Raw genomic sequence first — 15,449 nt, forward strand, 5'->3', positions numbered from 1 at the left:
CGTCTATCCTACATCTGTCTTTCCTCAATTTGAATTTATGCCCTCTCAGGTGATTTTTCTGAGCTAGAGGAAGAATCCCATCAGCATTGAGCATGCTTAAACCATTCAAGGCTTTATACAACTCTATCAGATCACCTCGCTGGTGCCTAGTCTCCAGACACTGTAATTTGCAAAACTTAAGCCTTTCTTCGCAAGAGCACCCCTTTGTTCCATTCACTAATCTTGTTGCCCTTCTCTGTACTCGTTCCAGCAGCTCTACATCCTTCTTGAAATGAGGCCTCCAGACCTGTATACAGTACTCTAGGTGTGGCCTGACCATTGCCTTATACAATGGAATAATCACCTCCTTATCCCTGCTGGAAAAATTCCTGTGTATCATTGACAATACTCCATGAGCTACTCTTGCAGCCCGTCTGCACTGCTCAGAGAACTTCATATCTGCCTGCACAATCACCCCCAAGTCCCTTTCATTCTCCACCACTGTCAGTGCAGCACCACAGAGTTGATACGTTGCTCTGGGGTTGCTGTTTCCCATGTGTAGTACTTTACATTTGTCAATGTTAAACTTCATTTGCCACCTCTCAGCCCATCTGCTCAACCTTTCCAGATCCTGTTGCAGCAGCATAGTGTCAGTAGTGTCCTTGACAACCCTGCCAACCTTTGTATCATCTGCAAACTTGGACATTAAGCTTGATATACCATCATCAATATCATTTATAAATACAGAAAACAATAATGGACCCAACACTGAGCCCTGAGGGACTCCACTAATAACATTAGTCCACGATGAGCAGTGTCCATTGATTACCACTCTCTGTCTTCTCCCCCTAACAACCACCCCTTTATCCATAGCAGCAATTTGCCTCCAATGTCACACTGCTCCAATTTGTGTAGCAGTCTTCCATGTGCAACAGTATCAAAAGCCTTTCTAAGATCCAAGTATATAATATCAAAGTTATTCCCTGCATCCAGTTCTTTTGTGACTGCATCATAGTATCCAATCAAGTTGGTCAGGCAAGACTTCCCCTTAACAAAACCATGCTGTGTCTGAGCTATAACTGAAGTCTTGTCTAAATGATCCTGCAGTGCTTCTTTAACCAGTGCCTCCATTAATTTTCCTGGAACAGAAGTTAAACTCACAGGTCTATAATTACTTGTGTCAGCCTTTGATCCTCCTTTGTGAATTGGGGTCACATTTGCACATTTCCAGTCTATGGGTACCTCCCCTGAGTCCAAGGAAGCTCTCATAATTATGGCTAAGGGTTTGCTTACTTCCTTTGCTGCCTCCTTTAATATAACTGGATAGATCCCATCCACCTCGGGTGCCTTTCTTGTGTTTATCTTCAACAGTTTCTCCTCCACTTTACTCCCAGTTATTTCAAGATTCTGTAGCTTACTGCTAGAGTTGAATACACCTCTGGCTTTCCCCTTGCTGAATAACTCCTCATGTGTGAATGTCGATGCAAAATATTCATTTAGTTTGTTAGCTACCTGAGCAGGATCATCAACAGTTGACCCATCAATATCAAGTGGACCAATCTGATTCATCCCCTTCCTTCTAGAGTTTACATAAGTAAAGAACTCTTTGCTGTTTTTCTTTGCATCCCTTGCCAAGGATTTCTCGTAATCTGCCTTCGCCTGCCTAACCTCCTTTGTAACTTGGTTGCATATCAACTTGTATCTATCATAGGCTTCTGTGTCATGTGTTAATTTGTAAGTATCCCATGCATTTTTCTTCTCTGCCATATGCCTCATTAGTTCATCTGACATCCATTTTGGCCTAAACCTTGAACAATATTTCTTAGTTGGTATGTAAAGCCTAGTAGCTTCCAAGATAAGTTCTTTAAATGCTTCCCATTTTGAATTTGCTGTTGGTAACATCATCAGTTGGTCCCACTGTATAGAATTTAAATACTGTCTCAGTCCATCGTAGTCGCCTTTACGGAAGCAATAACCCTTCCCTTTACCCCTAATGGTAGTTACCTCTTTCAGTAACTCCCACTTCAGCACACTGTGATCACTGCCACCTAGTGGTTCATTTATCTGCAGATTCTTAATGCATGAAAAATCACTGCTGATAATCAAATCAAGAGTATTACTCCCTCTAGTAGCCTCCCGAACATGCTGATGTAGAAAACAATCATCCAATAAATCCACAAAAGCCCTGCTAGTGTGTGAGTAACCAGCCCCCAAATTCCAGTCAATATCTGGGAAATTAAAATCTCCCATTATAAGACTCTCTGATTTACTGGCCCACTCTATTTCCCTGTACAGTTCCTTATTATACTCATCAGAGTCATTAGGCCTATAGCACACTCCTACTCTCAATTTTGATCTCCCAATGCTTATGTCACACCAAACTGACTCAACACTGCACTGTCCAGCGATGTCGACTGGCTTCACTTTCTTGGTTTTTATGTGTTTCTTAACTAATAGCATAACCCCTCCCCCCTTCCTATCCTGTCTATCCTTTCTGTAGACGTTGTACTCCCCAAATTGCAGTTCTGCATCCCCTATATCCGTGTGACACCACGTCTCTGGTATCCCAACAATATCTGCCTTTGATGTTTTGAGCAATACCTCAAATTCATCAAATTTATTTACTAAACTCCTAGCATTGGTGTACACGGAAGTATACCTGCACCTGTTTCTATTCTTAGCTACCCTAACACAACCCATGTGTTTACTTGTACCGCAATGGCTCCCAGCAGTCTCTGAAATACCATGCATCTTGTTTTTCAGGCTTCTGCTCATTCTAATAGAAACAGTGCAAGAATCTCTTTCACCTCTGCCAGTGGCTACTGTCAATCTATTGGTCTTTGTCTCCCCCCAAGCTAGCAGTTTTCCGACCCACCTAACACTGCCTCGATAGCATCAGCAAATATTCTTTCACCCTTTCTATTTAAGTGTATCCCATCCCTGTAGAAGCAATCTCTCCTGTTAACAAGTACAGTCCAGGCTATATGTAGGAGAGCAAACAGTATACAGCTGAAGAATATAAAGCTGGTGCTCAGGTTATTATTATTATTATTATTATTATTATTATTGTTATTAATATCCATATGATGCAAGGAAGCCTGAGGCTTATGCTGCACCAGGGGAAAAAAAAAAAAAAGTTCCCGAGTAACCCTGAGAGAGAGAGAGAGAGAGAGAGAGAGAGAGAGAGAGAGAGAGAGAGAGAGAGAGAGAGAGAGAGAGAGAGAGAGTCAAAAGTAGAAGGGAATCACCAAGAAAGAGAAGAATGATGATATCCAGCTCAGGACCCTGGGTGTGCCAAGCCCATACTCACCAGATGTAAGCCCCCGGGGTCCAGAAGCGCAATTTCCCATCCATGTTAGAAATGGCCCTGGACATGGTAGATATATGCATTCAGAAGTGGTAGTCCGTATATCTACATATATCAAAAACTTATACCTATAATTAAATTTATACTTCAAATTAAAATTCTATTTAACATTACTGTGTACTCTTATACTTATTAGCATTAGCATAGGCATACATTGCAAGAAAACAAGCTTATGCAGCATCAGCAAAAAAAAAAAAAAAAACACCACTCCCATTTCACCCCTCCATTCGTTTCAAATGCCTGTCCAGCTCAGCCTTAAATTTATTTAGGCTATAAGCTTCCACAACAAAAGATGGAAGCCTGTTCCACCAATCAACTACTTGCTGGCTAAAGGCAAATTTCCACACATCTATTCTACAACTATCTTTCCTCAATTTGAAACTGTGCCCCCTCAGGTTCTTAGTCTGAGCAAGAGGAAGAATCCTATCAGCATTCAGCTTGCTCAACCCATTCAAGGCCTTATACATCTCAATCAGATCACCTTGCAGGGGCCTACTCTCCAGGCACTGCAATTTGCAGAACTTAAGCCTTTCTTGGTAAGAGCACCCCCTTAAGCCTTCTTGGTAAGATATTCTTATTATTCTTATTCCTTGTGAAGTAAGTATATTTTTCTGTATCTTGTTTGGTATATTGGAGCTCCAATTGCTAAAATGTATTATTTCAAAGTTATAATCTTCTCTTTTATCGTATATTTCTATTTCTACTTGGTTATTCTCCTTAATTTTTATTTTGAGATCTAAAAATGTTACTTTAATGTAGTAGCTCTAGCAACTCTACATCCTTCCTAAAATGAGGCCTCCGGACCTGTAAACAGTACTCTAGGTGTGGCCTGACCATTGCCTTGTATAACAGGATAATCACCTCCATGCTAGCAAAATTCCTATATATCATTGACAAGACTCCATTGACCTGCCCTGGCAACACACCTGCACTGCTCAGCAAACTTCATATTTGACTGTTATGTTGTTATAATTTTAAACTAAGGTTTTAAACTTAAATTAGTGGGTAACTGGCTGATATATGTGAAATGGTATCTCTTCAGAATGCCACACCGTTTCACTAGTTCAGCGAAATATACTGAAATAGTCTGTATATACAGCCTTTAATGTTTCAATAGTTTGCTGTACATATACCTTAGTGTTGTAGCCAAAAAATTATTAAAACAAAATGATTTTATTTATATATGTACAGGTAACTGTGGCATCTATGTTATGTTACCTTTACTTTAAAAAAAAATTGTAATATGAAATTTATAAAAAAATAATAAATAAAATAATGAAATTTAAAAAAAAAAATAATAAAAAAAAATAATAAATAAAATTTAAAAAAAATAATAATAAATAAAAGATAATCAACAGTATTATTCGAAAATAATATCAACAGTATTATTTTAAATGAATTAAAATGTCAAATGGCGATATATGATAAAAAAAAAATTCAAGCCATAGATAGCAAGGCCTTACCGTGCCGCATGTTGCTGACTGAACCCAAAAAGTGATTGAGTTACTTTGCTGTGTTAAATTTCGAGATTGCCGCCCTCTGTCATGGGCATAAGTGGCAACCTCTTAAGGACAAGGATTAACCCTATGTAATCCAGGAACCATATGCATGTCAAAATGCACAAAATGCAAAGATGTAAAAATAATACAAAATGAAGATCAAAGTCTAATATTATATGCATTGAATACGTATACATGAATAGCAAAAATATATATACTAAAATAAAATAAATATGAAGCTCAGAGTCTAATAACTAATTCTATATCCATCATATGTCTAACTATATTAAATTAAACTAAAATAAAACTAGAATACTAGCCTAACATAAAGCTGCCCCCCCCCCCAGAGGGTGTTCTCTTAACACACTACAAGGTTTAGACTAGCCCATGAAGGCTGAAATAATATATTTACAAAATATACATAACGGTCCTGTCTTGATATTTGCGGTTTTGTTATCACTCTGTACGGCCCTCTTCTTTTGTTGTTTCATTGTGTAATAAATTATTTAAGTACCCATTGATAAATCTGTGAATTCTGTTCTTAGTGAGCTTGTCTTTTAATGTCTCAAGTGCTTCAGATCTGTTTTTACTATTGTTGCATATTCTTATTATTCTTATTGCTTGTGAAGTAAGTATATTGCTCTGTATCTTGATTGGTATATTGGAGCTCCAATTGCTAAGGTGTATTATTTCAAAGTTATAATCTTCTCTTTTATCGTATATTTCTACTTGGTTATTCTCCTTAATTTTTATTTTGAGATCTAAAAATGTTACTTTAGTGTTGTCTATGTTTGTTTTTGTTAATGTCTGATCGTTGGGATAGATATCATTTTTGATCTCTTCTAGGTTGTAGTCAAAAGAAATCATGTCATCTATGTATATGTATGCCTTTATTTGGTTGATGTTCTTTTTACTGTATTCTTTTTCATAGTGGTGATTATACATTGCTGCCGTACTGAGAATGTGGAGCCCATAAGGAACTCTATTACCTCTTTATGTATATCACTGCCTTCGTATATGTAGTTGTTAAATAGTCAGAACTCTATATATACTGTCCATTGGCATTCATCTATTTTTAAATCTTATTAGCTATATCTATGCAGCCAGTCACAAGATAGGCAAATAGTTTCATGTAAATTACTTAAAAACCTCACAAATAACATATATATATATATATATATATATTTTTTTTTTTCTGTGTTAAACAGAACTGTATTAAATCTGTCTTGTAAGAATGTTCACTGTTCAAGAAAGCTTGTTCAAGATGTACTTGTGCATTGTGAAACACTATTGAAGCAAAATTTTCATACTGAAAGGGTAATCAAAACTTAAATTATTGTAATTTTCTGAATTTTTTGGCTTATGTTACATTATAATTCCTTGTGAACTTAAAATGTGTGTTTACATGTTTGCAATTTTCATACTTAGTCAGTGATAAGAATCAGTGTTCCTTGTAATTTACTGTTTTTCTGTTATATATTTCAATGATCAAAATTATTATTAAATAAAAATTCATGAGTACATTTTTTTACTAATTTCATCATATATTTTAATATAATGCATATGTTGTCTACAATTTAAAAGAAGAGTACTGATTATACAAGATAAATCAATACAAATGATGTTATTCATATATAGTCTGAAGTATTTTACCTCTGAGTGCAAAGGAGGCAGAATAAATTTTAAATGAGATAAAAACTGCCAAGTCTGAAATATGCATGACTAATCACTTTAACCAGATTAATATAAATTATGACAATAATTTATATTTAGAGATCATAATCTGAAACTAGAATAACGAATATATCATACTCACACAGCTAAAATATCAAAATTATGCCTTTGCTAAACTAATTACCTAGCTCTTCGAACATCAATACTAGAGCGTCGTCTCTGTCGTACCTCCAGTACTTCACCAGGTCGTAATTTTTTCGATTTTCCTGTTTCATCAATTGCCATTCCTTTCTGTTTTATAAAATAATTACATACAGATTTGCATAATTAGAGACATGATGCATTTGTCTTTTCATGAAATGTATTAATATTTAAACCATATATTTACATGTTGCCTTTATTCAATTTTAGTCCTGTCTTATATTATAAAATTTACTTATATTATGATGCCAAATTACAGATATATCAATATTCCATTAGAAATACTACATAAACCACTGAAAATATACAACATATATCATTCAAAACAGTACACTACAATTTTATATCACTTCAACCAAAACATGTAAAGGAAGAATGTATAGTGATCCCAGTTCCAAAAACCATTCAAGAGAAGTATTATTGTCCCCACCTCTCCATTTTTTTTTTTTTTTTTTTTCACAATACTGTATTTACATAACTTTTAAATGTTGAAGGTATAATTCAGGTGAAATAGGATGATGAGATTATAAAAAGAAATCACAGGAAATTACTTACGTTTTACACATATAACTAAATATATGTGTAAAACCTAATATAATTATACATATAAGAATCAACAGTTATTAGAATATCTCGTGACATATTTTTAACTCAAATTGAGAATAAAGTTGCAATGAGTATTGATCGCTGTGGGACCCCTTTCTGTAAGATGTAAACAGTACATTTGATAATGGACTTCAAAAGAATGCAGACAGGAAATTTTTAATTATTTAAGATAGATTCAATCATTTCATGAGATGACTCATTTCTTGAGCATGAAGGCTCTAACAGTGCCTTAAAGTAAAGATCTACTTTAATAGAAAAATGACAATAAAATTTAAATAGAATTCAAGATAAGTATTATTGCCCTCATTCCACCATTTCAACAGAAATTTCTATAGAACATTCTATTGAAAACATAAACAGCATAATAAAGATATAATATTCATTATGCTGTTTACATTTTGCACATAACTACTACAAAAATTTTAATAAAATTTGTGGTAGCAATATGCAAATTGTAACTAATTTCTTTTTATTAATCAAAAGTTTAGGCATTCCTTTGTTAGCCTTCTCTGACACTATTGAAATATAACTGTATACTCGCACTTTTTAAATGCTACCCTACATGCCCAAACCAAGTGTTCAAACTTGTGATAACACTTTCATCCCAGTTAAGGTGCACATATATGCTGAAGCAATTAAGTTAAATTGTAGATCAGTCAAGAACTTAAATAGCATAATAAACAAATGTGTGAAAAATGGAAGCATCAAAATATCACAGGTTCTGGTATTTCCATGCTTCCATTTTCACACTTGCAGTTAAAGAACTCACCTTGATAACCCCATTAAACCAGATATCTAATCCTACCTTGCTGAAGATGTTGACTGGTGCTGGGTTAAGTAGGGATGCCAAAAAAATAATAAAAATAAATATAAAATTGATATATCAGTAATTTTGATTATCATATGATAATCAAAAAACTATATATTGATACCAGCGATACATCAGAACCAATATACCGATGTTTAACATAAAAATATATCAAAAATTTATTATGTTGTTTAAGTTCTTGACTGACTGAAAGGTCACTATAATTGCTTCATAGTATGTGCACCCTAATTGAGACAAAAGTGCTAATCACAAGTTTGGACTTTGGCTTCAGCATGTACGGAAGCCTTAAGTTTGAGTGATTTTTTAAGTATGTAATAATTCCAATAAAAGCTTTCAATATCAAAAATTGTCTTGGGGTCTGTACACTCTCACCTAACAGATTTTTTAAGAACTGTGGACAACTTTCAACAGCTAAAATTTGGGCATACAGCCTATCTTTTAATCTTTACATTACACAGAAAACTTGGCTTCGATTAATAGAACAAATCTTCTGATGCTTGAGAGTATTCAACATCAAATCACCTTGAACTGTGCAAGTACTGAAATAATCATAATATCAATGCAATATGGCCTAAGTCGCTGATGCACATGAAACCCTACAACAAACTAAATCAAACCAATAATCATAAGTGATGCCTGTCGGAAGTAGTAAATTTCAGGGCTACCCATTGGAACCTTCTTCTTGTTCTCTTTTACTATTCAGATACTTTTAGAACATGAGCTACCTTTTAGAATATGAACCTGTCTGTAAATGCTGCCATACAGCTATAGTACAATTTGTAACTTTGTTTTATGGTCACAGGTAAAGAAAGATATAAAACCTTACAAAAAGGCATTTAGTTCTCAACTGTCACAATGAGTTGCATTATGCTGTGTTACTAATAAGTGCCACTTTCCCATAAAGGAAAATACGTTATTAGTGTGCTGTGCTACCCCCACCAGATGGCCATTTTTTTTATTTTTTTTCGGTGCTTGCGGGCACTTCATCAGCGGGAGGCTAGTCACCCAAGTAGAATGAATGAATGACAGCTTAGATACTGGGTTGTCTAACCTTCTACTGATGAGGTGTTAGCAAGCACCAAAATAGCTGTCTGGGGTGGCTGCATGTACACTAATATAACATTATTAGTGCACATGTAACTCAGCATATGGCAACTCATCATGGTAACTTTGCAATAAATTGCAAGGGAGATAAATGCCAATTTGTAAGTTTCTGCATCTTGTTTGCATTGTTTTAAAACACAGATGCAAATCATTAACTTCTATTCAGATACACTTTGCATCATCATTATCACTTCTAATTAATGCACAGGCCTCACTTATGGCATCTTTTGTTTATGAAAAATTACAAGCTATTCTACTTCTATGTTTGCTCAGATTTCTGGATGATATGACAGCCAGCTCATCTTAATTGGTCAACAGATGTCACTGGATACACCATACTATAATTTGTTCAGCTCTTCAAAAACATCATTTTCTTTACTCCTTTAGTTGCAAATGCAGTTCAAACAGTCTTTGTATTATGAAGCCACTGAATAAACAATTGATACTATATTATGAAGCCACTGAATAAACAATTGATACTAACTAGATAAACCCAGGGGCTCACATCTGGTGAGTATGGGCTTGGCACACCCAGAGTCCTGAGCTGGATATCATCATTCTTCTATTTCTTGGTGATTCCCTTCTACTCTCTCTCCTCTCTCTCTCTCACAGAGTAATTCAGAATTTTTTTTTTTGACTGGTCATCATAAGCCTCAGGCTTCCTTGCACCATATGGCTAATAATAATAATAATGAATGGCTCAAAATGGCCCTTAGAAAGACAATGACTCCTCCGTGTTTTCATGTGACTACCAATTAGTTAGGTTCACTGATTGTGGGAGTTAAATAAGTAGGTAAGACTGCACCTAGAAATGGACTGTGATTATGCTTATTTACTAATTATATTCACAGTTACTAAGTATCCGGACTTCTTAATCATCAAACATATTCTGGAGTCTGGGTGCGAGATTAGCCTGGGCAGACATTGCTCCTTAAAGCTCTTCAAACAGAGAAGTTTTTCCTGATTTATTTTCTGCTTTATTAGTTTAAATTGTCATATTAACTTATTTTCTAGAGTAGCTTTATATTCCTAGTTACGATACTTAGTTTAAAGTTTAAATTAGACAGAGATTTCGTAGATATTACTTAGTATCGGTAACGGTATCAAATCCACGTGTCACTAATTGAACGAGAGGTCTTTTAACCAAATTTAGTCGATTTATTAACCAATTGTTATATCAAATTATCTTCTATAAGTAGATTATAGACCTAGTCAGGATCCTTAGTTTATTCTAAATTGAGATAGCGAGATTTCGAAGCTAATCAATACTTACGAGTCCGTAGAAATACCGTTCGTGATTTCCCGCCATTTTTACACGATAGCATAAGCTTAGTGTAGTATACTGCATAATATAATATTGTCAATTAATCAGTAAATCTATTAATCTTGATAAACTTTATTGTCAGTTAAATTGTATTTTTAACTCTATATATATATAACGACTTAATCGTAACAAATAAGTAATACATAACTATAGTGGTACACGTGATACGGAAGTTGTATAAAGGGAACACTAGATACCGAAAAAAAAAAAAAAAAAAAAATATATATATATATATATATATATAACATAACTGTTTTGGGATATAACTTAAGGATTTAATTTTTGTTTTAAATTTTATTGAATTAAATTGGAATCATGACTCTGACCAGAGCAGCAAAGCAAAAGGCTCAAGCTAATGGGAGTGCTGTGGTTCAGGGGAGAACTGAGGGGGGCAGTTGCCCTCTGAATCACAGTCTATTAAAATGCACTGTTTGCTTGATGTTTGTGGAGCAGTCGGGTACAGGACATGATACTGCCAAGGGGGATGTCTTTGTGTGTGCACGATGTAAGGAGTGCAAGGAAATCAGGCGACAACTCAGCGTTGTTATGGGCCTTTATGAGACCTTGAAGGACAGGGTGGATGCCCTCGAAGGAAATAAACTGAGGGGCCCATCAAGCTCTCAGCTGCCCACATCAATGCCAGAGCTTGCACTTGGTCATCAGGCAACACAGGGGCAGCCCCCTAGGCAGAATGCGCTGGTCCCACAGGAACTAGTAGTTGTTGGTGACTCTATTGTCAGGGAAACGGGGAACATGCTTTGTAAAAAGGATAGGTGGAATAGGACCACGGTATGTCTGCCAGGGGCAAAGGTTGATGACGTTGTAGAGCGGATATCATCTTTTAAGGGCACAAAAGGTGATATAGTTGTACACGTTGGCACTAATGATATTAAGAGTAGGAGACCGGCGGAATTACTTAGCAAGTACAGGTCACTGTTGAAAAAAAGCCGTGAATTAGGGTTGAACTTGAAAGTGTCTGCAATTCTGCCCAGACACGATAGGAGGGAGTATATGATGAGAGCCTTGTCGATCAATTCGGCCCTGGAGGGATTGTGCAAGGCTCAAGGGGTAGAATTTTTTTCAGCCTGGACTGTACTTGTTAACAGGAGAGATTGCTTCTACAGGGATGGGATACACTTAAATAGAAAGGGTGCAAGAATTTTTGCTGATGCTGTCGAGGCAGTGTTAGGTGGGTCGGAAAACTGCTAGTTGGGGGAGATACAAGGACTAATAGATTAACAGTAGCCACTGGCAGAGGTGGAAGTGATTCTTGCACTGCTTCTATTCAAATGAGCAGAAGTCTGAAAAACAAGATGCAGGATATTTCAGAGACTGCTGGTAGTCATTGCGTTACAAGTAAACACATGGGTTGTGTTAGGGTAGCTAAGAATAGAAACAGGTGCATGTATACCTGCGTGTACACCAATGCTAGGAGTTTGGTAAATAAATTTGATGAATTTGAGGTATTGCTAAAAACATCAAAGGCAGATATTGTTGGGATATCAGAGACGTGGTGTCACACAGATATAAGTAATGCGGAACTGGAATTTGGGGAAAACAATGTATATAGAAAGGATAGACAGGACAGGAGGGGAGGTGGGGTTATGCTATTAATTAAGAAACACATAAAGTCAAAGGAAGTGAAGCCAGTTGACATCGCTGGACAGGGCAGTGTCGAGTCAGTTTGGTGTGACATAAGCATAGGGAAATCAAAATTGAGAGTAGGAGTGTGCTATAGGCCTAATGACTCTGATGAGTATAATAATATATTGTACAGGGAAATAGAGTGGGCCAGTAAATCAGAGAGTCTTATAATGGGGGATTTTAATTTCCCAGATATTGACTGGAATTTGTGGGTTGGTCACTCGCACACTAGCAAGGCTTTTGTGGATTTATTGGATGATTGTTTTCTACATCAGCATGTTCGTGAGGCAACAAGAGGGAGCAATACTCTTGATCTGATTATCAGTAGTGATTCTTCATGCATTAAGAACCTGCAGATAAATGAACCACTAGGTGGCAGTGATCACAGTGTGTTGAAGTGGGATTTACTCAAGGAGGTAACTACCATCAGAGGTAAAGGGAAGGGTTTTTGTTTTCGTAAAGTCGACTATGATGGTCTGAGACAGTATTTAAATTCTATACAGTGGGACCAACTGATGATGTTACCAACAGCAAACTCAAAATGGGAAGCATTCAAGGAACTAATCTTGGTGGCTACCAGGCTTTACATACCAACTAAGAAATATTGTTCAAGGTTTAGGCCTAAATGGTTGTCAGATGGACTAATGAGACATGTGGCAGAGAAGAAAAATGCATGGGATACATACAAATTAATGGGTGACATGGAAGCCTATGATAGATATACGTTGGTCTGTAACCAAGTCACAAAGGAGATTAGGCAGGCAAAGGCAGACTACGAAAAATCCTTGGCAAAGGATGCAAAGAAAAACAGAAAGGAGTTCTTTACATACTTGAACTCGAGAAGGAAAGGGATGAATCAGATTGGTCCACTGGATATTGATGGTTCAACAGTTGAGGATCCTGCTCAGGTGGCTAACAATCTAAACGAGTATTTTGCATCTACATTCACGTATGAGGAGTTATTCAGGAAGGAGAATGATGTAGGTAAAGTAAACATTGGCAGTGAGCTGGATGATTTTGTAATAACTGAGAGGAAAGTGGAGGAGAGATTGTTGAGGATAAACATAAAAAAGGCACCTGGGGTGGATGGGATCTATCCAGTTATATTAAAGGAGGCAGCAAAGGAAGTATGCAAACCCCTAGCCATAATTATGAGAGCTTCTTTGGACTCAGGGGAGGTACCCATAGACTGGAGATGTGCAAATGTAACCCCAATTCACAAAGGAGGATCAAAGGCTGACACAAGTAATTATAGACCTGTTAGTTTAACTTCTGTTCCAGGTAAATTAATGGAGGCACTGGTTAAAGAAGCACTGCAGAGGATCATCTAGACAAGAATTCCGTTATAGCTCAGACGCAGCATGGTTTTGTTAAGGGCAGGTCTTGCCTGACCAATTTGATTGGATACTATGATGTAGTCACAAAAGAACTGGATGCAGGGAATAACTTTGATATTATATATTTGGATCTTAGAAAGGCTTTTGATACTGTTGCACATGGAAGACTGCTGCACAAATTGGAGCAGTGTGGCATTGGAGGCAAATTGCTGCTATGGATAAGGGGATGGTTGAGTGGCAGAAGACAGAGAGTGGTAATCAATGGACACTGCTCAACGTGGACTAATGTTATTAGTGGAGTTCCTCAAGGTTCAGTGTTGGGTCCATTGTTGTTTTCGGTGTTTATGAATGATATTGATGATGGGATATCAAGTTTAATGTCTAAGTTTGCAGATGATACAAAGGTTGGCAGGGTCGTTAAGGACACTACTGATGCTATGCTGCTGCAACAGGATCTGGAAAGGTTGAACAGATGGGCTGAGAGGTGGCAAATGAAGTTTAACATTGACAAATGTAAAGTACTACATATGGGTAACAGTAACCCCAGAGCAATGTATCAACTCTGCGGTACTACACTGACAGTAGTGGAGAATGAAAAGGACCGGGGGGTAATTGTGCAGGCAGATATGAAGTTCTCTGAGCAGTGCAGACGAGCTGCAAGAGTAGCTCATGGTGTCTTGTCAATGATATACAGGAATTTTTCTAGCAGGGATAAGGAGGTGATTATTCCCTTGTATAAGGCAATGGTTAGGCCACATCTTGAGTACTGTATACAGGTCTGGAGGCCTCATTTCAAGAAGGATGTAGAGCTGCTGGAACGGGTACAGAGAAGGGCAACAAGATTAGTAAATGGAACAAAGGGTTGCTCTTACGAAGAAAGGCTTAAGTTTTGCAAATTACAGAGTCTGGAGACTAGGCACCGGCGAGGTGATCTGATAGAGGTGTATAAGGCTTTGAATGGTTTGAGCATGCTCAATGCCAATGGGATTCTTCATCTTTCTCAGAATAATCACCTCAGAGGGCATAAATTCAAATTGAGGAAGGACGGATGTCGGATAGATGTGCGGAAATTTGCCTTCGGCCAGCGGGTGGTTGGTTGGTGGAACCGACTTCCATCACTTGTTGTTGAAGTTGATAGCCTAAACAAATTTAAAGCTCAACTGGACAGGTATTTCGAATGAACGGAGGGGTGAAATGGGAGAGGGTTTTTTTTTTTTTTTTTGGCTGATGCTGAATAAGCTTGCTTTATTGCATCATATGCCTCTACTAATGCTAATGCTAATGCTATTCATGTACTTTCCAGCAATCTTACGTTCCAAAAACTTTTCATGTTTGAAGTATGCATAAACCCTAAGGATTTATGGAGACCTGTCCCATGGACACTTCCAATTCTGATGAAGTTAATATTCAGGTTGCATTGAACACTGCAAATTCATCAGTCCAGTTTCTCTATTACAAAAAAAAAACTTGCCTGAACCTTTCCGCTGATGGGACCATTGGCAACTCTATGTATATCCCCTACTGTATGTGCAAAGTTTAAAAATACCATTAATACCTTGTACTAGAGATAACATCCCTATTATCAACTAATTCAAAATGGAGGCTCAAAGTCTGACCATGCCACAAAGGAATCTGTCAAACTTCTAACACAATAAGAAACAACAGGTGGTAGCTGATTCTTTTAATCTGGTGCAATACCAGCAACTTTGTTTAATTGATCAGCTGGTATCCTGGTGTATTTTGCATGCCAAAAACAGTAAAACTAAAATATATAGGAGGTATATAGTATATTCTAGATGTCTATACTGTGGTTTTTGATGTACCATCCAACATTTTCTGCACTTGTCCATGTTCTATATGCTCTCTGTTTCTCTCTCTCTCTCTC

At 36.8% G+C, this 15,449-nt stretch overlaps 1 protein-coding gene across 1 annotated transcript in view; it reads right to left on the bottom strand.

The window, feature by feature from the left end:
- Positions 1 to 15,449, bottom strand: part of LOC150087120 (twitchin-like) — a 3,511,780-nt gene that overhangs the window by 2,868,799 nt on the left and 627,532 nt on the right. The window contains 1 exon segment of the mRNA XM_090372971.1: positions 6,704 to 6,810. Coding sequence (XP_090229097.1) covers positions 6,704 to 6,810 — 107 coding nt within the window.

The sequence above is a fragment of the Mastigoproctus giganteus genome, chromosome 4, assembly GCF_048544385.1.
Source record: "Mastigoproctus giganteus isolate SK-2022 chromosome 4, ASM4854438v1, whole genome shotgun sequence".
Lineage (NCBI taxonomy): Eukaryota > Metazoa > Arthropoda > Arachnida > Uropygi > Thelyphonidae > Mastigoproctus > Mastigoproctus giganteus.